The 26101-nt window shown below is 43.7% G+C and overlaps 1 protein-coding gene across 1 annotated transcript; it reads right to left on the reverse strand.

Moving 5' to 3' along the window:
• Nucleotides 1-377: 377 nt before the first annotated feature.
• Nucleotides 378-4685, reverse strand: LOC306939422 (transcription elongation factor SPT6-like; the record flags this gene model as incomplete). Its single annotated transcript, XM_079524010.1, has 1 exon — nt 378-4685. The coding sequence occupies one exon, from the start codon at nt 4683-4685 to the stop codon at nt 378-380; it is 4308 nt and encodes a 1435-aa protein (XP_079380136.1).
• Between the last annotated feature and the right edge of the window lie 21416 nt (nt 4686-26101).

Raw genomic sequence — 26101 nt, forward strand, 5'->3', positions numbered from 1 at the left:
AAACTTGCCGAGTGACATATTTACAATTATGTTTACTATATAAAATATTAACAATACACACAATATAATATTAATAACCGATGCTGAGGAAGGAGACATTATTTCAAAAGAACTATACTGTAGATTATACAGTATGTTCTTTAAAAATATGACTCCTTCCTCTTTCGTAGGAGGTATTAAATGGAAGAGGAAGGAAGCAGATGGCCACAAGGGAATCCTATAGTCTGCTCCCTCTCCTTTAGCCCCTGATACTGAATCATTTTTGATTTAATTGAAATTTGCATTTTTCGTTTTCTCAACAGTATGAATTATGAAGGCAGAGGGATCAACAGCTGAGCTTGCTTACGCTGGACTGGACTTTAGCAGCTGTTGTGGTGTTAACGGCGCCTGTTTCCTGGACAAGGTGTTGGTGGTGGCCTTGTTCTGCTGCTGCTGTTTGGGGTGATGCCTGGTAAGGGCTCTCGGTGATAGTGGTTCTTGAACCAGTTAAACAGTTCCTTAACTGTAGGGAACATCTGAGAGCGATACCGCAAACCTCTTGGGGTGATGCTTACGTAGTCTACCAATGGTTTCGAACAAGGCTGGTAGCCCAGCATGAACTTACCTGGCAGATCTTTACAAGCCGAAATAAGATATGGAATAAACCTGGGCTTCTCCCTCTTCTTATTTAGCAACAGCTCCTCCATTTTCTTCCTGTCTCCTCCATTGCATTCCTGGAAGTGTTCGTGCCACATTAGATTCCGAGCAAACCCCGCCATTGGCTGAATGTAGCGAACTGCAATCTCATCCAGATCGCCAAACTCCTCTTTATTGATCCAGAGCTTGCGTCCCAAGCTTAAGGCGTTGTCCTTGCCCTCCTCTCTGACACACACATGCTGGTGAATACCTTCAGCCACCTTCCAGGTCACAGTAAGGTAATTCCTTCCTTTGCTGCTGGGCCTGATGACCAAGTCTCCCTGGTCCATTGACTCCATCAGCTCCTCTGCCTGCTTGAAACCAATATTGTGGAAGTTGGGATGAAAGATCATACGCTTTAAATAGGGCGTTTGCTGTTCTTTCTTATTGAGTTGTTCCTCATCCTTCTGGTCCTCTCTGTCCATGTCGAAGTCATAGTAGCTGTCCTTGGGGAGCTTCCACTGGTTCCTCTTGTCCATCAGGTCGGAGGTGCGGCAGGTAAGCTCAACGCTGAACTTCTCCATGTTGATGTTCATGATGCGAGAGTAGACCATCATCCCCTTCTTGATCCTCTCCTCAGGGTGTTTGATCACCTTGTCGCTGAGGAAATTGGTGTAAATGAATCCCTCCATGCCATTGTCCAACCTGGTCCGAACACCAATAGCCTTGCCTGGACAGGACCTGTTGTCAAAGTGGTTCCACACCTGGTTGACTTCAGGGAAGTCCTGCAGGCATAAGGGGCACTGCCACAGGCCTGTGACCTCATTACGATCGGCCTGGCCATATCTCTCTCGTGGCAACTGGTGAGCAATGTCTTTTACCACACTGGTGATCAGCTTCCCTATATAGAAGGTCTCTGGTGTCTCCTTTGTGAGCAGGTAAAATATCTGCTCAGTGTCGGGGACTCTGCAGGGAACTCTCAAGTCTTTGTACCTGCAGCTCAGCTCAGCACGGATGTCATAAAGAGTGATTCCCTTCTTGCCATAACCCTGTCTCTCCAGCTCTTCTGCAAAGGCGTCAAGATCTAAATCTTTGAGATTCCCTGGATTCTTCAGGATTTCCTCCAGTGCTCCAACCATGTCTGCATCCTCTGCCGACCCATCATACTCCATGGCGTCTGCAGCCATCTTCCGAGCCAATTCGTACGACTCTGGGTGGATCCGGGAACTATCCAGAACCTCAATGTATGAGTCTGTGCTGTCGCCAAGGGACACAGTATCAATCTTGATGAAACCGGCACAGTTGATGTAGACCGTGGGCCCCATGTGACACAGGGTTTCCAGCTGGGTTCTGTTATCCAAACGAGTGTTTTTCTGCTTCAGAATCTTGAGGAGGTGAGAGCCCTTCCTGGGTCCAAGGCCACACACATACTGGACAAGGCTATGGGTGTAAGGATGGGTGATGGCCCTGTTCATGTCTACTCCCACCTCGTTGACCCGGTTAATGAATTCACAGTGCAGAGCATTGAGCAGTTCCTCTTTCCCTACGTTCTCCTGTAGTGGGTGAAATTTGAGGCAGAGGATGTCCTCATCACTGCTGCAGACATGAGCGTACTCTGACAGAGGATCTTGCATCTTCCTAGCTATGGACACAGCCTGTCGCAGCAATGGTGGGAAGTCGCTGAAATCAGACTCAGACTTTTTGCTGTTCATGTACAGTGTAGCCAGTTCATTGTCGACCAGCTCCACTTGCACAGGGGACAGATAGGATTCTTGTTGAAGCTCACTGATGGTCCTCTTGATGTCCTCCATTAACATGTAGGCATCTCTATTCTCTCCAGCAACTGCAACCACATGAGGTTTTTTGCTCTTCAGAAAAGTCTTCAGGTTTTGAATATCATTAGCCTTTTTCACCCTCTCATCTTCTCTAAAGGAGTTTGTCCTCTTCTTTAAGTAGGGCAGACGCAGGAAATCAATCACCTCTCCCTTACCATTGATGAGAGCACAGAACACTGGTGTGTCCCAGCTAGGGGCATAGGCGACTCCCAGGACTCGGAAGCCTTTGCCTTGGGTCTCATCCATCAGGTCTTTCTCCACCTGCTGATCTGGCCTCAGTGGCCTGTAGGGAGCCACCTGCAGCCAGTTGTACAACCGCCTACAGCAGGACCTGATAATGTTTTCCTTGGCCTCTGCAACAAGCTTGTTCTTGAGTTCCTTTGACAACTGAGGGTAGAGGATCTGGGTGAGGGCTCTGTCTATAGTCAAGGCCCACTGCCTGTTCCATTCTTGCACCTGGTGACTGAATCCCTCCCTGTAGTAGAATTGTTTGATCTCATCAGAATATGTCTGAGGAGGATGCCCTTTGACACCAATCATATCAATACCGATATCTATGGTGAGCAGCCCCTCCTCTTCAGCCAAGCACATCTTAAGGAATTCATCCCCGTTCAGCTGTTTCACAGGCTTGTTCTTAAGGTACTTAAAAGAGTAGGACAAGTTTGCCTCGTCTATCTCCTTTTTGCCTTTCTTGGTCGGCTTGATATTGATATTTGCCCTCTCCTGGAAAGTCTGCCTGAGAACATGTTGAATTAAGGGCTCTCGGGCGATCTGCACTGCCACCATGTACCTGGTCCCTTCAAGCACTGACTCTGGAGTTGGGAACTGTCTGCACACATAATCCTTGGCCAACTTCATTGGTTCATCTGGGAATTGCTCCAACTCGTGGCGCTGGTAGTGGTCTCGCAAATTTTCTCCAAACTGCTCTGGTGTTAAGCCAAATTTGTTGGCCAAACTATGAAGTCCCACACTCTGGCAGATGTTGTACATGTCCCTGTGTGAGGCCTGCTTCAGATCCTTGTGACAATTCATGCCTACTTTCACAGAGTTCTGCATCTTGGGGATGTCTCGGCTGTAGTACAGCAGGAAGTGTTTGTATACATCCCTCAGTTCGTCAACGGTCTGGATGTCGTTCAGTCTCTCCATGTCGGCGGTATCCAGGGGACGGATGCCATCGGTCAGGGATTTGTCAGGGTTAGCAGTGATCTGCTCACACTGGTAGGACTGCATCCTCTGGAAGAGCCTCATCAGGTTCAGCTTGCGGTTCCTCAGCTGAGTCCACTTCTCATCCCACTGCCACACCTTCCACAGGTCATTGATGTTTAGTTCTGGTTCCACATACTCCTTCCTGTAGAACGCTATGAATGGAACCTCAAAGTGCTGGTTCCTCATCAAGCCAAGGGCCTCCTTAATCTTGGCAATTGTTGTCAGGTCTTTTTTCTTCCAGCTGAAGTTCGTGCTCTCCTGCATGGAAATAGCTGGGGTGGAGAAGCCGTGTCTAAAGATCCATTTTGCCTCCTCCTCCAGCTCGTTATCCTCAGCAGATTTCACAGGGACTGTCCGTAGCTGGAACCTCTCAGGCATGTCGGTGCAACAGATCTCTTTGTCCTGGTGGGTCATGTAGTTTCTCTCCAGCTCGCTGGGCTCATAGAACTCGAACACGCTCTGCCTGCCCTGCCGCCTCTTGGGCCGATCCCAGCCTTCCTCATCTTCCTCCTCTTCGTCCTCCTGGTCATAGGTGTCAGTAAAGTCGAAGCCTCCACCAAACATCTCCTGGGCCTCCTGCATGGCTGCATCAGTGACCCCCCTTTTGGTGACAGGTTGGCCGTCATTGTCCACGATGAAGTCATCCATGTCTGACTCCTCCTCCTCCTCATCATCTCCCTCTTCGTCATTGAAGCCTTGCTGATCAGGCATATCAATGATCTCTCCCTCTTCAAGCTCCACCTCGGCATCCCTGTCACCAGCAAAGATCTCATCAGCGATCAAGTTCTTCAAATCATTGTCCTCTTCATCATCGTCCATTGTTTTCACGCGTTTGTATTTATTTTTCCTCCTTTTCATTTTAAGACCTGTGTTCTCCTCAATGAGGTCCAAATCATCGTCATCTAGTTCGTAACTGCATTTTTCCCGTCGATGTCTGACTTCATCCTCTGAGTCACTAACTCTTGAACTCACACTCCCTGCCTCCCTCTTATCAATCTTGTCACTATGTGCACAGCCACTGTCAGTCATCTCATTGGCTCTCTGTCGCTTTATTCCTGGAGGCTGGCTAACAGGGGAAAGACCTACCATTTCCCAACACCGCTTCAGGCAAATTTCTTTGATGATGGGCATTTTTCTCCTCTTCTTCAATGTTCTCTGATGTTGCTCAGTTTGCTATGTTGTTCTGTGGTTCTGCTGCTCTGATCTTTTGCTGTTCTGCTCCCAGACTCAGATGTCACAATGAGATGTAAGCGACATTGCAGGCAGGGTCATTGCAAAATTCACTGACACGTCACCTGACGTCACAGGGCAAGCCGAGAGACACGTGTAAAACCATAGCAACGTACACAAACAAAACAAACGCCTGTTAACGGGACGCGAATATTGTGGACACGTCACGTGACGTCACAGGGCAAGCCGAGAGACACGTGTAAAACCATAGCAACGTACACAAACAAAACTAACGCCTGTTAACGGAATGCGAATATTGTGTTGACGTCGCTTCGCGTATCGCGTTGCATTGAACGCGTTGCCTAGCAACGAACACGGGTATGCGCGTGACATCATCATCATACCCGGAAGTTATGCGGGAACGCCTACTGAGTATATAACTGAGTGGCATTGATAGCCCATATATCCAAACAGAAAAGTCCTATCTGATTGCATTAAACAACGTTAAACGACATTAAACTCACTTTGCCATTCGATTTCCCATTCACTTTATGCATGCGCTGCTGCGCATACCTTCTATTAAACACCGGCTTACCTGAAAACTTAAACAAACAAACTTGTTACTGACTGACTCCCGCTGCATTGTGGGGGTGTAGGTGACGAGTTGTTACCATTGAGCTCATAGGTTGAGCTACATTACTTTAGTTGTTTCAGCAGTTCCTACAAGAAAAACAATGTAAGGGAACAATGATCTTTCTACGCTATTTCAAATATATATATATTTAAAATGATGTAACAGGCCTGAGGCTGCTTTAATTATAGGCTATACTATATGCTAATGCTAATGAAAGTGTCAGTGTGCAAATGGCCTATTTCTCCTGTTGTGCAGTGAATGGAGTTTAAGTTTTATATATAAAAGGTATTCAAGCTGAAAAAGGAACGAAACCATTAAAAAGCCATTTTAACTCAGTTGTTTGTAGCATTGATCAGAATGACAGCCATTCAGAAAAACAGTAGCCCAATTAATGTTTTCTGTACAGAAAGTTTCCCAGCTTGGTTAAACATATATTGATTGATTGAAATATTTATTAAACAGTTTGCAGAATTACTGTACAATTTCAAGCACAACTCAATACAAAGACTGTTAGTGTTAACTGTGAGTGGACGACCCAATAAAGCATTACACTTGTTTACAAGAGGGTCCACCTTGTTCAATTCATCAAATCATTTAGAGACGTAGCCTACAGATTTACACTAATATAAAGCCAAAGAACAGAACAGGAATTCATCATAAAGGAGGTAAAAAGGGAAAAGAAACATATACAGGGGGAAAAGGGGTGGGGAGGAGGGATTCAGATTTTACGGGGGCCAGTTTCGAATTGCAGCCGTCCGTAGGTGCCCTTTGAGAGCGGATTTGAAGGAAATTAAATCTATATTTACCCAGGGTATCTGGGCTAAGCTCAAGAACTTGTTTCCAGCCAGGCCCTGCTCATAGAACACATTTCATCGTAGTGGTTGATGCCTTGTTCAAGGGCATTTCAGCGGTGGTAATTTTAACGTGTCGGACGGCTGATTCGAACTGGGAACCTTCCGGTATCTAGACCGCGCCGCTATCCGTTCGGCCACCGCTGCCACAAGGGATTCACATGTCTTAATGACAATTGGTAGGGCGTTCCACATTTTGGTGGCATAGGAGCGAAAAGAATAAAGTCCCTTGTTTGTGCCGAATCTGTGTTGCACATGGTTTGTGTTGTGGGTGTCGACTTCATTGACATTAAGGAAGTATTTGGACAGGTACATGCAGGGTATCACTATCTTGGTGGTGTATCGAATCTTGTGGACCAGACCCGGCCATTGCAAGATGCTGTACTCTGTCGTCGACCCTAAGCCTGTCAAAGTGGGCAGGGGTGAGGTGGGTTCGGGGGGTGAGGCCAAGTAGGAGCCTGACAAGGTTGTTTTGGGAAGTCTGGAGCCTTAATTGTTTTAAGGGCCTTTGAGGTGCTGTGGTACCAAGAGGTGCATGCATAGTCGAAGACACCTTGTACGAGGAGATCCTCTAAAGGAATCTTGTTCTTTGGTTGACTTTTTTTTATTACGTTGGTGGCCATTTTATCGCCGGAAAGATTAGATGCTTATGCATGGGCGGTTTGCATACATGCACAATATGGTCAACAGTACACCTTCAGAAGGAATGTGGGGAGACCAAAGCAAACAAAATGTATCTAGGCCTAATTTAAAACGAACTGAAAAATTGTCGGATCATCTTGTTTAACTAATCACACACATTAACAGTTGGCAGTAAATCGCCATTTGAGTTGTCTTGTCACCACTCGACTAGCATGTCTGTGTCTCAGTCTATCTGATGTCTCGACTGACCTTTCCCATCAAGGTCACAGAGGGAAACAGACAAGAGGGAGAGAGAGCTGGGCCTGCCGCCTGAAGTGTGGATGGACAGAGGGAAGGAAGACAGGGAGAAGGTGTAGAGAAACATAGAAGTAAGTAGAGCTTCCTGCATGCCAGTCAACTAGGCTATAGTTTTATGTTTTCAGCTTATGAGTTGCAGGGGTCTTGTTGCCTGAGGTAAATCGAGTATAGCTTGGGGCTGCTGATTTGAGTGTGATTTGAGTGCAGCTGTGCGCCAATCACTGCAGAGGACTGTTTTCGTTAAAAAAGAAAATGGTTTTACTCAGGTCAGGGACGCACACAAAAACATCTGCTACACCCATATAGGCATATATGGAGATTTGGTTGTCCAGAACCGCCGTTCCAACTGACATGCCTATTATAGGCATGGCCATATAAGGACGGCATGATGCACCAAAATATTGCATCAAAATATTGATAAATTGCAAATCCCCAAATTTGTATGCTGTTGTTATCATCAATATGAGACTGGTCTAGTCTCCATATTTGGACATGCCTGACACAGAACTCCATATATGGGCATAAAAGGGACACGGACAGATACTGACAGATACAGGGATCTCTATATTATGGGCATATACAGTTGATCAGCAGTGTGACGTCACGTAGGTGTGCAGCATATCGGTCCGAACCGCTATTACGTAGCCTATATCTGTCATCTTCACTGTTGTTGCACATTCTTCACAGTGTTTCTCACGTTATCTTCTCTCACTCAGCAACTGACCGGCCAAACGTAACTAACTGCCACTCATAGGTCAGGGCTCCACTGGCATGCCATGGATGGTACAGTTTACTTTATCTCTGGTAGGCGTAGTGTGGTCTGGCTGCCACACGGAGGCAGTGTTGTACCCATCTCTCAGCCGAATGTGTGTGGCAGTCTGCTGTGGTATGGTATGCATGCTCTGGACTGGCTTGTGAATGTTTGTTTGATTGATTGATTGAATTATTTATTAACAGATTGGAGAATTACAGTACATTTCAAGCACAACTCAATACAAAACTGTTAACTGTGGACGACACCATAAAGCATTACATTTGTTTGCAATAGGGTCCACCATTTTCCATTTATCATAACATTTAGAGACGTACAAATATACACTTCTATATAGCCACAAACAGGAAATCATCATAGAGTAGGTAAAAAGGGAAAAAAACATATATAGTGAGGGGGAAAAGGGGTGGGTGAGGGATTCAGATTTTACGGGGGCAGTTTCGAATTGCAGCTGTCCGTAGGTAGGTGCCCTTTGAGAGCGGTTTTGAAGGAGTCAAGGGATTTGTCCAATTCTCCCCTATTTTGGAATTGCATGTTGAGCAAACTCCATAGAGTGCACCTCCAAAGCTTCCTCTTCTGCCCACAGGGGCCACCACAAATGCCAACAGTTGAACCGCCTGTCGCACAAACTCTGTCTCCTCACGCAGCTTCCTCATGTCCTGGCGGGTACACCCCGCAGACTGACACAGGCTGTGTAGGCTGAAACCAAATGGACTCGTCCATTTGGTTACACTCATTAGTCCTTTGTACACTCTATTAGTTATAGACTCATAAGAACCATTTGGTCCTCTGAACCCCCCCATGCCCATGTTGAGAACCAGTGCTCTATAATTTTAAGAGAGTCAAAACATAATAAGGGAAATGGTGAACAACATACTGTAATAACAACAGTGAATATTAGAAACTATTTGTCACTGGCCTGAAGGAAAATCTTGAAGTGTGCCGTTAACCTGCCATCCTCCCTACTGACCTTAAATATTATATTTTATCTGACCTGGCTAACAGGTTTCCATCCTCGGGCTAAATATTGTCAGCCGTAGATTTTTCAAAAGACTAATAGTAAAGCTCACATACATCATGTATACACATAAAGATTAAGGGAGAGATTACCATTCATGTACACACACACACAGTCACACACACACACACACACACACACACACACACACACACACACACACACACACACACACACACACACACACACACACACACACACACACTTTCAGTTGAGTCTAAACATGCGTGCTACACGTGGTGCTCTTTTTCGTTCACACGCCTCCCTGTCCCTCACTCTCGCTCAGACTTGTTAACCGAAACTTACTATATACCCTCCTAGTAAAGTGTGTCTCGAGACCACGGGCCACAAGACAGGCTGAAACACACTTCCAACTTCACACTTAAATAACCCTTGGCTTGGCAGGGAGCCCCTTCATCTGTATTCAGTTGAGTAATCTTCTCAGTTCTCCTTCTCCCTTCTCTGTACCACCTCATCTTTCTAGAACAACAAGTGTGCTTTGATTTTACTTCATACATTTATCTCTAGAGCAATGTTTCTCAAAGTGGGGTCTTGGTGGGGGGGGGGGGGGGGGGGGGGGGCGTTTCCAGGCGTCCCCAGCTAAATGATTAGTAAAGGGAACCAAACTGACCTTTACTGATCTGCAACAGTAAGAGTTGTACAAATGGAACCAAATGGAAGCTTAGCGATCCGACCAGTAAGTTATGGGCATCTGTGGCCTACTGCATTCCAAACTGGGGGTGCTTGAAGGTGAACCTTGAAAAGGTTTTGAGAACCACTGAGGCATTTGTCTTTTATTTAGGAACATTGGTCCCAGTCCCACACACAGGCTTTCATCACAGAGACCGTTCATGTTGTATTGCCTCAGGAACAGTTACGAGATTTAGTGGCTTGCTACAGTAAATGGCAGTTTAGCTCTGGAGAGCTGTTATACAGAAAAATGCATTATTATTAATAGTAACCCGTAAGGCGTCTTACTGGTAGTAACCTTGTTAGACTTGAGATGAGAAAGTAATTACTACAAATAAAATAATATACATAATGTTTTAAGTTTTTGACTTCTGCTTTCTCACAAAATAATGGCCTAAACGTGTAATCATTGACAACTGGGGATCAATAAAAGCTTCTATTTTGATTTGTCATTATGTTTGAGAAACCAGCTTGCATAATATCTACCTACTGTAGAATTGAAGGATTTCTAGGGATAGCTCTGCGATATCACATTACCAGGGGGCGGCGGTGGCTCAGGGGTAGAGTGGCTGGATGATAACCGCAAGGTTGCCAGCTCGAACCCGGGCTCCCCCAGAGTTGGTGTTGAAGTGTCCTTGAGCAAGACTCTGAACCCCTAATTGATCCTGATGTGCTGGTTGGTGCCTTGCATGGTTTCTGTCGCCATCGGTGTATGAATGGGTGAATGTAATGCACAATCTATGTAAAGCGCCTTGGATAAAGGCCATTTACCATTTACCAGTCTCATGGGTAGAATAATTTGGGAACCCATATGACTTTCTTTCTTTTCAAAATCTTTTTATTTCCGTTTTATAACAGTCACAGGTTCATAGTCACAGGTTCATAGAAAAAATAAAAAATAAAATATCAGATTTAGTATCAGTGACTGAGGTAAACAAACGTAGCCTACTGTATGAATCAAAGAGATCGTGGGCAGACATAATGAAAAGACTTATTGTGCAAAACATGCCCCTTCAAGAAAAAAGAAAAACATTTTCTCCCCTTCAAGTCCCAATTTAGTATAGCCAATTCCCAATTCCCCAGCCTCTCTACAAGTACTCCATCTCTGCTAACCCTCCATATGACTTTCTAACCATCCAATGTAAATACAATATGTCCGTTAGACCTGAAGTGGCCCCTCTAAATAATTTTCTCAAACTAAATGTAACACCCAAAAACCCAAAAATCAGAGCCGGGTCTCCCGCATGTAAAGCCAACATCTTATCTACTAGCCTAAAGTTGATCCTCATTAATAAGCAGGGGAGATATTAGACTTTTGGTCAGGCTCTGAGCCACTACTGTTTGTCGACTACCTCTTTTCACTGATGAAAAGTAAATAAAAACTAAGCTTTGATGACTGAAACTACGAGTGCAGAAGAGATCCAGTAGAACTAAAAGACAAGTCATTTTACGCTTGGTTGCGCTCGGGTGTTGCACTCTGAAAATAGATCTACAAGTTCACAATGCGTTGGGCGCGTTATGAGCTTGTAGATCGGCTATTTTCAGCATGCAACCAAGTGTAAAATCAGCCATTACGACGCCATCCAAGTCCTGCCAAAATAATGTTTTGAGTTATGATTATGATTAGACCATGTGACAAACCGATAACCTACTGTATGTCATCTGAATTATAATGACGGCAATATTTTAACTGGATAAAACAAAACAAAAAAAGAAAGGACACTTTTGGCACTGTCTTGACTTGGCAGAGTAGACGACATGGGTGGGCATTTCTCCAAACTGATCCTATCTCCTGCCATTTTTCACAAAACTATCTGCACGAGTAGACTGATAAGGGATAACAGATGAGGGTGATTCCATGTGATTTAGCACATGAAACTGGTAAAGCTGCTTAAATACGTAAACATATGGATATGAATAGTGGATCTGGAGAGCCACATGGGAACAACAGGCTTCATGTGAATCTTGGACTTTATGTAGCCAGCCTATCTATGACCTCAGTTTTCTATGATATATCTGAGACATATGACAGCCCGATCAGAGAGGCCCCCACTGACTTCCGTTATACAATTAATAAAGTTAAATATTTAAAAAAAATCACACCCGTGTGAACTGAGTGGTGTAAGGTCTTATATAGACTGATCAGCTGTGGTCTGACGTAATGTCTGACGTAATGAAATCACACCCGTGTGAACTGGGTGACCATAGCAACCATGCTCATTTTTTGGTACGAACAGACAGACAAACAGACAGACAGACACGTAAACTAACAAAGCCAGTTGTAGGAGTGGTTTACAACACTCAAAAAAAAAAAAAAAAAAAAAAATATATATATATATATATATATATATATATATATATATATATGGAAAAGTATTGTATCTGTATGAAATGTGTGGAGATGCTGAGCTGACCTATACTGGCAGTGTGCATAAGAAATGTGTGGTTAAAATGTTGTCCACTTAATACATGTTTCTACTGGGAGCTAGAGCTAGACACAGCTGTGTGCAGACTGCAGACTTCCCTTCCTTTTCTAATGCATAAGAAATATGGCACTAACCAGTCCAGCGGTTTGCGAGATTAGCTCCGGACTTAGGGTGCACTCACACGGTTAATGCAATTCTCGTGCTCGTTGGATGCATGTTGTGTAGTGTCATGGCCGCCCAATGTATTTCCAATGGAGGTCACATGGTTTGACCCAACATTGTGTTGTGTGAGGGGGAGGGGCGGACGACTGCGCCCCTCCCCCTCACACAACACAATGTTGGGTCAAACCATGTGACCTCCATTGGAAATGCATTGGGCGGCCATGACACAACACAACATGCATCCAACGAGCAGAGAATTGCATGAACCGTGTGAGTGCACCCATAGGCTGAGCTCACACCTTTCATGCAATTCTCTGTGCTCGTTGGGTGTTGTGTCATGGCCGCCCAGCGGCCCAATGCATTTCCAATGGAGGTCACATGGTTTGACCCAACATTGTGTTGTGTGAGGGGGAGGGGCGCAGTCGTCCACCCCTCCCCCTCACACAACACAATGTTGGGTCAAACCATGTGACCTCCATTGGAAATGCATTGGGCCGCTGGGCGGCCATGACACAACACCCAACGAGCACAGAGAATTGCATGAACCGTGTGAGTGCACCCATACACAGACCAACACACGCATAGTGAGAGACTGACCCTGAACTTGCCTGTATTTTACATGTTGGTAGCTGTTACTGTATATTAATACGAACTTTGTCTCACAAGTAGCCAGACAATTCAATACTATTGAAGTGATTGACAAGTTGTTATATAGGACGCATGCAAGAGAAGGTATGGCTTGAGTTTGTGACCGTGCAGTCTGGAAAGCGTCTCACAGGTGTCTCACACAGCCCAGAGTTCAAGGCTGAGAGAGCTTGTTTTCCCCTGCAGCTGTCAGAGCCCTGAATGAGGACGTGGTTATAAAACACCAAAACAAAAGAATGGTGAAAACGGCATTCAATCTGTAATAATCCTGAGCATCTGCTCACGATGTTACTTGCACATCATATCATACGGTACCTGCCTTAAGGTGCAAAACAATTTCTTTGTTTAGTATTATTATTATTATTATTATTATCTTGTTGTTATACTGTATTGTTGTGTTAGCACTGTCTTTGCAGAACATGTCCCACCACCATTTTGCTGCTTGTATACCTGTATTGACTGAATCACAAATAAAACTCTTGATTCTACTGTAGGGCGGTATTATGCACTGTATGGTCACCTTTGACTCAAAACTTCAATCTACAACTAAACCTCGTCGGTCTTATTAAAATAGTCCCATAGAGACTGAGGACCAGTAATAACACAGGAGGACATTTGTGAGCACACTTGGTCCTCACTTGGATATCATTTCCAAAGCAGTGCGACTGTGTGACTATTAGATTGCATGAGCAGGTTTGGGCTCGAATATGTCAATGACATTTTGCAATGATTATGGTTATGATGCTATCAGTCAAATCTCTTCATAATCAACCATCCACCAGAGTTTAGACAGTGAACAGGACACTGCCAGTATGCCGTTTTCTCGCTTTAAAATTTCTACAACATACTTTACAACTTTTTACATTTATGACAGACGTGAAAGTGCTTTTAGAGTTGTGTACTATCGACTATATCAGGGGTTCTCAACGTTTTTGGCCGGGGACCCCCGGAAATGCTTTGGCAATGTCTCGGGACCCCCGCCCCGCCCCCTCCCGACCCCCAATATAAATTGACTGCTACAATAACCTTAACCCATTTTGGGCGGGAACCCCTTTTGGTGTTTTAAGCATTGTTATAATTTAGCTATTGAAAAATAGCAGATCTACAAGCTCATAGCGCGCCACCGAGTGGCGCGCTACGAGCTTGTAGGTCTGCTATTTATTTTTTTTTAAATAATTTGGGGACCCCCTAAAATAATTTGGCGACCCCCCGAGGGGTCGCGACCCACGGGTTGAGAACCCCTGGACTATATGCAGACCATCTTGCCATTGGAAGTCATTTTCAGTGAAGCCACATTCTGCTGTCTCCTGCATTATACGCAAGGCTGTGGATATCCAACGAGCACTTCCAAACTCAAACACTTAAAGGTATATTCAGTGATTTCACTTCATTCAAATATCACTTTTTTCCCCTTTTTTTTTTTGGATAATCCTCCCTACTATAGAGTGTGCTGACCATATAAGGAGTTCCTCCCTGTCCCCAGTGAGCCCCTGGGGTCAAAAAACCCTAGTTTCAGTTTTGGTGGCGGGTGGCAAAGCCTTCATCCAATCAGGATGAGAGGGGCCTTCCTCCAATCATGATCGAGTGGGGCCGGGCGTTGGTGCACATGCTGTTGGCCTGTTGCACTTCCCCCCACTGTAGAGTGTGTGCATGTGCACATTTTGGTACCGGGGCGGACTGGGTGGTTTTCCAAAGCACCCAAATCACTGAATGCTCCTTTAATCATCTGCAAGGAATATTCTGACAGAAAGTAGCTCATAACATGTCTGCAGTGGATTTTTATGAAACAAACACTTTGCAGATAAAAAGAGCTGCAATGCAATGTTGGTGAGTTTGATGTAGTTTAATACAATCAGATGGGACCTTTCTGTTAATGGGAAATTGCACCTAGTTACCACCCTGCCATTAACTTAATGGCAAGATGGCCGCACTCTGCATATGGTCAATAGTGGTCGCTCAATGGCAGGGCAAGTTGTGGTTGATCTGGCGATGTGGACATGATTTTTGGCATTTTTGTAAAATAATAGACCCTGGCTTCTCGCAAACCTTGGAAGCCAGTTAGAATAAAATATGAATGTTTATCACAGAGATAATATCTAACGACAAAATCTGTAGGAGTAGTAGCAAAAATGGTGTTTTGAAGAAATGTGAATTAGCCTATATGGTGAGTTGTCATGATCCAAGAAATCAACCTATATGCGGTTCAGAGGTCAAAACATAAATCCACCCAAAGCGGCCAGTACAACACGTGAGATGCTATTAATTTGAAAAATGTTGGGTCTCCGACCTTGGCCTACTTGCAGAGCACATGCATGCACGCACGCACGCACGCACGCACGCACGCACGCACACACACACACACACACACACACACACACACACACACACACACAAAATAATGTCCAGATCCTCCACCCAGCTGAACAGCCTTACAAAAAAATATAATAATATTAATAGCATGCAGTAATGACTTAAATGAAATAATTGAATCATTCAAAATATGAGGAATATAGAAGTAATATACTGTGACTATAGTAGTGGTACAGAACATCTGGGACTAGTGACGCCTACTGTACTGTGCCGTGCAAAACCGGCAGCATGTATCTATCTATAATATATACAATTGTAATCTACTATATATGTAGATTAACATTCAATGACCATAACTCCTTTTTTCTAAATGTCCTGCCTGTGGCTTTGAGCCTATACTCAATTTGTCAAGAATGGTTTTGAGTTTCACCTTTCCGACCCCAACCACTGCCCTGCCTGAGCACTGTGACCACCACGCTTTAATACTCCATTTCACAGTGGTCCGTTCGCCTTTCTCCACGGGCGTCAACTGGGTTGCCCTATACTCGCCCCCCTCCACCCTTACGCACCCCCAGGCTCCCCCACTGGCATGTGTTCAACCCAGCGGTGTTTACTAGGGCTGACCATTTAATGGGGTTAGCATTTCACTGAGGCAGCTGTTGGCACCATGTGCCTCCCCCTCCCGGCGGCTGGCCGACAGCATGCAGGCCACTGCTCCACACACTTGCTGGCGTCCCCCTTAGGACCTCCTCCCTCCACCCCCTCTCCTCTCAGCTCCACACACCCGCTAGCATCACCCCCTTCGTCCAGCCCCTCTCCTCTCACTCTCTAGCTCGGCTCTGGCCAGAAGCAGCCTCATATACTGTACATCCGCCTAATGTAGCCCTGGGTTTAATCGTTTAAGCCCTATTTTATAGGACAGCGCGACGCAAGGCGATGCATGCAACGCAAGAGTTGTGGGCGTGTACACCTTCACTATTTAACATTTTCTATACATTTTTGTTTTACACAAACACACAGACCAACCCTCTTTATCGTTGGCTATAGGCTCCTCCAGAGCCAATACTTATGTGGAAAAGCCGAACAGGCTGAAGATGAATAAGAATAGACATAGGGCAGTGAAATATGTCAGTCACGAGATGGAAAATAAATAGTGGATAGAGGATAGAGGAAGGTATGTGAGCTCTGTGACATTTAGCTGGTTAGCTGGGAGACACACACACACTCATATGACTAATCAGCCGCTTATTCTTGGCAGACTGCTTGTCATCTGCCAACATAATTCAAGGTGACAGGCATCAAAGACACAGACAAATCCACGCGTGCGCTTACACACAAGCTCTCTCTCACTCACACACACACACACACACACACACACACACACACACACACACACAGGCTCGGATGCTTTCATTGTGTGACTATTATGAGAAGTTGACATATCGGTGTCTCTATCAGCCATCTGCCCGGAGTCTGCCATAATCATCCCCAGCATCTCTCTGCATGATTGAGAGCTGGCAGAAGGGCCCTGTGCCTCTACGTGTTTTTTGAAGAGACAGAAGAGATTATGAATGTGGATCATCCTGTCCCACCCTGCCTCAGGACAGGGATTCTGGGGAGTCTTGGGAGAGTTGCTGGTGGTGGGGAAGAGCAAGGTCAGAGTGACAGTTGTCGGACCCCCCTCTCTCTCCATACCACTTGGTTGGAAAGTGATACCACGGACAGCTGAGGCTGCTTCTGTCACTCTCAGGGTTAATTTGGACCATCTTAACATTCACTGATGAGTAATGAACGTGGAACTGTGCGGTAAATGGAAGTCTCAGCCTCTGCTTCTCTCACTCTCACTCTTATTATCCCTCTCTCTTTCCATCCCTCTCCATCCCGTTCTCTCACTCTCACTCTTATTATCCCTCTCTCTTTCCATCCCTCTCCATCCCGTTCTCTCCCTCGCACTCTTACGGCCCGGGCTACACCAGGCTTTTCAAAGAACGCATACTGTATGATTTGCGTGTACAGCGCGTTTGGATACCGGCTACACCAGGCGCAGATACACAAGCCCCTCATATACGCAGGCTTTAAACTTTTGACTTGGTCCCTTGTTTTGTTTCTTCTCTTTTTTGAGGGGCGCTAGCCCCTCCTATACACAGGTTTAATGTTTGTCTAGTTAGTTCAATGTTTGTTTTGTAAACGCATTGACAATGAAGGGAAAATGTACGTCATAATGTGTCATTTACGTCATATTGTCTTTTTATTGTTAATGGCGTTTAATGTTTGTGTTTGCACTTTGCACCGTTTGTTTTACATCACCATTACATCACCTAATCAACATGAGTTAGACTTTAATATATTAGCGCCCCTCATTTCACACGGGTGTGATTTTTATTCATCTATTCTAACACTTGCTGGAAGCTGTAAAATGTAGGGAGCTTGTACTGAAAAAGAATTCCCCACTCTTTGATGTGACAATGTTCTAATAATAATCTGATTATTCCATTGATGATTCCATCTGCCTTGAGTTCACATTTATAACATAATGCAATGTGTTTCAGTAATGAAGTTGCAAGATACTGTATAGATATAGGTTCATTTGAAAGTTGATGTGCATCGAAGTGGATTGTTTTATGAAAATCATCTTTTCACCAGAGGGACATAGACGTACAGCTGTAAAAAGGGAGGAAAAATGAAAGATTTGGGGATTTGAGGATTTGGAGATTTGAGGATTTGAGAATTTGGGGATTTGAGAATTTGAGGATTTGGTGATTTGAGGATTTGGAGATTTGGGGATTTGAGGATTTGGGGATTTGGGGATTTGAGGATTTGGAGATTTGAGGATTTGGAGATTTGAGGATTTGGGAATCCTCAAATCTCCAAATCAGAAGTCAACATTTTATTGTGAAGCAACAAATAGCCTATTGTAAAGAAATGTGAAGGTTTTAACATTTTTGTGCACTGCATTGTGTTTAAAGTTTCAATGTGGGGAACAATGCTGCATGCCAAACCTGGTCTAAATACATCTCACTGTGACCTGGAGTTTAAATACAATTTACAGTATACAGTAAACGGTATCAAAGCATCATCAGTGTCATTTAAAAATGTTTGCATTGGCTATTCAAAAATAGCAGATATACAAGCTCACAGGGTCGTGCCGTGCTGCTATTTTGAACATTTTTGAAAAATCTTAAAAGTGTGTGTGTGAGAACTACTGATTCAGACAGCAGAATCAGCCTCAGGTCACTTTCAACCTTGGCAAAAAAAACTAAAAACACCCACTAAACAAAGCAAACATTTGTTTAGGGTCTTGTGGTTGTCTCAGGGCCCTCTCCCTCCGAGATGATAATTAGTATTTTTCTTTCTTTTCTTTTTCTTTATTGGGACCAATCAATGTTTTTTTTTTAAATGTGTGATAATGCACATAATACAGTTTTAATGAATCATCTGTGATAATTCTACCATTTGAACCACTTTGTCATTATAGGCAGAAATTCTATTAAAAAGAATTCTAAACTTTTCAAAGAAATTTCACATTTCGATATTCTGTGCTGCATTTGTATTAATCTAAATTTTGGTTGGTTTTTTCGACTGAAACAAAGGGCCCCATGTAAGCTTTTTACCCCCAAAAACCTTGGACCAGGCATCTGGCGAAAGCTTTCAAAGAAATGTTTAAACATGCATTGTGAGCTTGTAGGTCGGCTATTATCGGTGCGCGACACAGCTGTACGATGGCGTATAAAACAGTTTAAGTGGTTAATGAATGTCCCCCTGCTTCCTCACAGTCAGGCTGCGTATCAAGTAGGCCCTAAAATAAACAGTGCGGAAACAGAAGGAGGCTCCATGGACACTAGATATTCCTCCTCCAAAGGGGACGCGCAAAGTTCCACACACGCCAGACGGGCCAGCGCGTGGGCACAGGGAGTTATATATGGGTCTGGGATTTGGGGAGGACAGAGTGCTAATGGGTCAAAAAAAATAGTGCTATGTATAGGGTCTAGGGTTTCCTTTAGTGGGTCTAACTGAGCCGTCCAACCAGATGCTCTGTTAACCATAAGTTACGATCACATGTCTCCTTTTCAAATATTTTAACCACTTACACCCTATTAAAAACAAATTAGTATTGCTAATTAAAGTATCGCGTTTCGTTTATTTGAAAAATATTTTTAAGAAGTTTTAAATGTTTTGAGAATTCCTGTAAATTTGTGAAATTGTTGCCTTTAATGATGTGCCCAGAATAGGGATATCAGGTTGAAAGTGGTTAATGAATGGTCGGTGTTTGAAAGCGTTATGTAATGTTATTTGATGCTTTTAGTGATCAATTTCAGGGTTAATCAAACTGGACGTGGGCATCAACAGTTGGCCTTAGGCTTAGCAAGGCTCTCACATGCAATCACATGCACAGTGGTGGAAAGCCCACAACGTGTTGCGTAGATCTGATATTTTCAAAGATTTTAATAGATTTTAATTGTATATGATACCTTGCGAAACGGGACATTCTGCACAATGAGCACTTGAATATTTTGATGCCAATTATGTTGTACTTTTACTCAAGTAAATTGTGATTACCGGGACTGAATTTTTACTTGTAAAAGAGTATTTCTTCATCGCAGTATTGGTACCTTTACTTAAAGGGGCATTCCACTCATTTTCAACATTTTACTATGTCATTAATGTACCTTAGAGCTGTTGTGTGGAAATAATAAAGAAGTTCCCCCATTCTGTGTTTCCTAGAACTAGAGGTCTGAAAAAAATCATTAACATGGTGAAACACATCTTGATGATGTCATCAAGATGTGTTTCACCATGTTAATGATTTTTTTCATAATTACAGTTCTAGGAAACACAAAATGGGGGGGACTTTTTTATTATTTCCACACAACAGCTCTAAGGTATATTAATGACATAGTAAAATGTTGAAAATGAGTGGAATGCCCCTTTAAGTAAAGAAATATAGTACTTTTTCCACCACTGCAATTGTTCCTAAAACAAACAGAGACACAGGCTTTTTTCAACCGATTTGTTTCTCAAATCTGAGCTTTAGGTTCTGTTATTTGCAAGCGATCAGATTTTGATTTGTGGGTTCAGAAACATTCTCGACCTATACCTGCCTTGGTTGCCTATGGAACAACATAGGCATGAACGATGCTTAACTTATACTCTGTCGTACGACAATCACGACACATTGTGAGCTTGTCAGTTACCTATTAACGGCAAGCAAAACCATCATCAGTCAGGCTTCAGTGTCCGACTGTCCAGACTGACACACACATCTTTACAAACAGATTTGAATCACATTTCAAACCAGGAATAGGCCTATCTCACAGCCCGCTTTCCACGCCCACTTCCGGTAAATAGTGGTGTCTTTAACATGGGCATTTACACGTTTTTTTCTCTGGAGAATCTAAGTACATTTTCTAATGTAAAAATGTGACAGACCAATATTATTATGAAGCAAACAAGATGGTAAATCAGGTCGAACAGATAGAACAAACCTTACCTTGAGAAAACAAAAGTTGTAGACTTCTTAAATTACCGTTGTTAACATGTAGCGTCTATGGAGTGACGTCACGCTATCACCACTAACCCCGAAAGGGGGCGTATTTAGGGGGGCGGGGAAATTCTGTGAGATAGGCTTATTTGGCTCAAAGCTGATTAGCAAAATCAATTTGCTGTTCAGACTTGATTTTTATCAAGTCTGATTCCAATCTGGATAGGCCAAAAGTCAGATTTAGGCTGCCAGTGTAGGCTACTGTGAACATAGCCTGACAGGCATTTGGAAGCGAGAAAGAGAACCTACATGCATCCATTAGTGTGTGGCCATTAGTAAGAACAACAGTCTGTATATGAGAGAGGGTAGCTATTTTTCTCTGTCACTTACAACTTCCTCCAAAGTGTGGGAAGCATTGCAAACGGTCAATGAGTTGTGACACGGAGAAGGTAGACTGTATCAGACTCCCAGCTCCTCTATCGTCATACCTGGCCCTGCACACAATACATGACTGTTCTAATTCACATTATTAAGTTGTAGGTTCTTGACATTATTTCTGCTTGTTCCCACGGCTACTTTGACATAGATGATACACAGTCATTAGTAAAATAATCATTAGCAATCAATTGCTATTTTGGGCATGCAATTGTAGACGAAAAGGAAAAGATTGATTGAATAGATAATCTACAAGCTAAATGCATCGATTTAGTATTTAATCAATCTGTTTTTCTTTTTTAATCTGCACTTCTCAATTTTTCAAATACCGTAACTGAAATTGCAGCCCTAAACACATCTTGAGAAAATACGTGTGAGTGTGAGAGAATATTCCCTCTCTCTCTCTATATATATCTCTTTCACTCATTGCACTTCTTGTTTACATTCTACAGTCACCGAACCCCTCACCACAACACCACTGCTTTAATCTCTTCAGCAAAGGCTCTGTGTAAATAAATATCTCCTCTAACAGTGAACATTCTCACTCCATGTGTACATGCACGCACGCACGCACGCACGCACACACACACACACACACACACACACACACACACAGATCACTCAGGTAGATAGAATGTGGGATGTTCCTCTCTGCTCTATAGGCTGGCAGTTCTACAGGTACTGTACTGTACTGCCTTCTCCAGGGGGGCATCCGTTAATCTGATCTGTACCAATAGTACGACATTCTTTGAGAAACACATACAGGTATTTTGTGTCGTGGCCAAATCCGCCATTATTGTTTAGGGACTCTGCTTCATTGGAATTGCATTACGGAACTTACATTTTATGTAGGTTTCCTTTGTCCTACATGTGTTTGCATAAATCCACCCTTACTGTATAATTGGAGGACACATACCCATGGTTGTGTTCAGAGAGATGTGCACGCTTAATCCAAAGTTATGCTTCAATGCACAAGGGTGTTGCTCATCATAAATAACAAGCCAAATCACAAAACAGGCCTTTCAAGCCAGGAAGGCTTTACCCCCTTTTCTCCCCAATTTAGTCGTAATGCCAATGAATTCTCCCCACACACACATTTGTGTGGAGTCACTGCTGTTGTACTGACTCGCCTGCCAGTGAGGAGCCCTCACCGGGAGGACGTAGAGCCTTCGTCCTCCTCCTCTGATGTCCGTGGGAGTTCCTACATTGACAAATATCACCCTCCCCGCCACAGCTTCATGGGCCAGTTGTGTTCCGGATGCACGGTGGATTTGAACCCACAACCTCCACGTTTAGTGGGTTACCACATGCGTCACCCGAGCACCAGGCTTGGTGTAAATTTAAGAAACTAATGTTGAATTAAGCAGCAGCGGCCGGAGGAGAGCGGTAGGCAGTAGGCACTATTGGTGGGGGAGTGTTGGGGGGGACGTGCACACACAACAGAGAGCAGCTTTGTCCCCTTGCCTCCAGTGTTGGCTTATTTGGTTGGCAGGACACACTGCCTAGAGAGAACTGTAAAGGGAGGATGTGGAGGTGGATAAAGCCTGATTTATACTGTTCCGTATGATGCCATCATATCGTGCGGCATGTTGTGAGCTTGTAGCCCGTCCATTTTCTATTGATATCATGATGACCTGTTTTTATGTTTTGTTCTTTCCCTCTTTCTTTCCACCTTTCCTGATACTGCAGTGATTTCACCCAATTTATTACACTTGTAATGTGATTGAGAGTTTTCACACATCCTATATTAAACTTTGCTAATGGGAGTGTGTGCGGATAACCCTAAACAAACCATGGCAACGTTACCATGACAACATAACCATAAACAACCCACAGCCACATCACCTGATGACTCATTGTGACATCATGATGACAACAGTCTCACTAAGGCTCAGCCAGTACCATATAAGGAGTTCCCACTGCAGCTATGCCCAAATATGGAGTGTGTTGTCTGACCTCAATGTGTCGTCATGGCATCCAGTGCAAACAAATCAGTCAACCCCATATATGGGCGCAAAAGGGGCAAGTGATCTCCATATATGGGCATGAAAGGGACACTGACAGATACAGAGATCCTGTTGTCCAGAGCCACAGAGCCGACAGCTATGCCCCATATATTGTCACGTGTATATAAACTCCGAGCGTGCGTGTGTGTGTGAGCGTGTTGTAAAAACACACAGTATATAATGTGTGTGTTTTCCTCATCTTGTTTCTCTTATGTTTGTTATATTCTAACTTCCATGTCAATGTTAATGTTCTGTGTGAGTTATCTAGCTATCATCACAGCTCAGCTCGCCCGGGTCGGGAACAGAGTGGCATTCTGACGCACTGCCACTCCGACTATACGTGGCTTCACACCACCACTCCGACTACGTGGCTTCCGCGTGCGTTTAGGTTTAGGGTTAGGGACAGGGTTAGTAATGAGCGAGTCGGAATGGCAGTGCCAGGCAGGGAATGTTTCTTCTGGAAAATACTTTCAGCAGGTCAGTGAGTGCAATTACAATTTTTATATTTGCTGATACAGGGGATTTCAGCACGCACGCACGTGTGTGCGTGAGCGTGTGTTTGTGTGTTGCTTCAGCTGTCAATTCTGCCACCAGGTTGTGAATAATATGTTCCCCTGTTTCCTGAGCAGAGTGCCAAGGTGACACTTCTCACCCTGGCTTAGCGAGGGAGGAGACGACACAGTTAAGTGTGTGTGTGTGTGTGTGTGTGTGTGTGTGTGTGTGTGTGTGTGTGTGTGTGTGTGTGTGTGTGTGTGTGTGTGTGTGTGTGTGTGTGTGTGTGTGTGTGTGTGTGTGTGTGTGTGTGTGTGTGTGTGTGTGTGTGTGTGTGTGTGTGTGTGTGTGTGTGTGTGTGTGTGTGTAATTGTCAACAGGCAGCCATCCATCCACCTATTTTGTGTGCCCCATAGATTTGTGCTTCCTATAGATGGGAAGTTTTGATATGTTCAGTCCTGCACTCATTCCGGGCCCCTCGCCGCAGAGAATGTCGTCCGTGTGCAGCTCGTAGAAAAGTTGAGATATATATATATATTTTTTAACTTTGTTTATTGTTTTTTTCACAGAAGCATTAAATACTGGAGTTGAAAAACAAAACATGGTGGCATTAACAGCTTATCTTAATCAACCCCACATGTATATAATGTAGAATAAATACATTGCATTTTCACCCCAAAGAAAAAGGACAACAAAAAACAAAACAAACAAACCTTAAATACAGGATCAATAAGAGTTGAAAAATAAAAGGCAGACAAAAACAGACAATACAACAGTACAAGAAATCTGACAATTACAATTACAAGTACATGATACATCCATAATCCGGGTTACATCACAGCAGTCCAACCACAGTAGATGTTTAGATCAAAAACAGTTAGGAATTAATTATTGGGTGGGTGCAAGGCAGTGCTACAAGTTTAAATGTCTGCTAACCGTGCGTGGATAGGACCGATCTATGGCTGTGTATTTGGAAGACATGAAATATATGTAAGATCATAGACATTCTAATCTAGGGCTATTAACTTGCAAATTTATAATATTCATCTAATATTCAAACATGTATTCACCAAGTAAGACCAACTTACAGTTAGTTAAAATGTAGGCCTATTTGTGTGCTCGTGCACACACACACACACACACACACGCACGCACACGCACACACACACACACATACATACATACATACATACATACATACATACATACATACATACATACATACATACATACATACACACACACATACATACATACATACATACATACATACATACATACATACATACATACATACATACATACATACATACATACATACATACATACATACATACATACATACATACATGAAAATAGGGAAGTGGTTAACAACACTGAGGATTTTACCTCTGCCTACTTAACATATATGACCCTCATCCTGCTTCCATCCAAATGCCCCCTGGGGACAGATTGCAGAAGCCAAACGACACAAAGGTAACAAAGGTTCTCCCAGGACAATGTGTACGTCGGCCGCTTATCAGGGGGACTACTGAGCGATGGTAGATGCATGGCTGAATACTGCAGGGTGACTACTGAGCTTTTATACCACGTGACGTGTCGTGACTGCACAAGCTTGAAAAATCGCTTCTACTTGTTTTCAAAAGCTTTACGCCAAGCTACCCTTGCCTACATGTATGTAACTATTTATATCAGCCAATGCACCTTTTTTGTAAATTGCAATGTGACACAGCTCTATTTACACACCCTTTAATTGTAAATTGTACACTTTTTCCCCCTGCTGTCACTGTGATTGTTTTACTACACAGTTGCTTTGGCAATGAAAGCTTCATTTTCTCATGACAATAAAGCTCCTTTTAATTGAATTAAATGTATCGAAGGCGGGCAACCGCATCGTTTTGATCGGGTTGGGCTTTTGAGATGATCAATGCATTGATCACAAACAACCGTTAACACTTGATGGTGTGAATGTGAAACTCAATGAATAAGTGGTGCAGCATGAATTTGCAAGCATGAATGGCCCTGGCTGCATTCAGTGGGTTAATTACACTAACCTCACCTGATACTGTATAGGCCTACACAACAATAGACAGAAGAGACACCAGAACTCCAACAGAACTGGAAGATAACTATGTTTTGGTCGGCCTAGGCCATGGTTCAATGGTCCAGGCACCTTGGCTGGTAATCCAGTCTGGCAGTGTGCCGCGGGTTCGACTCCCGGTCCCGTCGGCCTTTACTGCATGTCTTCCCCCCATCTCTCTCCCCATTTCCTGTCAGCCTACTGTCTGTCCCTCCATAAAAAAATATAAAATAAAGGCGAAAGCCACAAAAAAACATAAAAAAAACAAACAAACTATGTTTTGGTCATATTTGGAAAATGTATTTGTCTCATAGGACTAAAGTTAAATCGACCACT

This window comes from Electrona antarctica (assembly GCF_951216825.1).
Source record: "Electrona antarctica genome assembly, chromosome: 16".
In the NCBI taxonomy this organism is placed as follows: domain Eukaryota; kingdom Metazoa; phylum Chordata; class Actinopteri; order Myctophiformes; family Myctophidae; genus Electrona; species Electrona antarctica.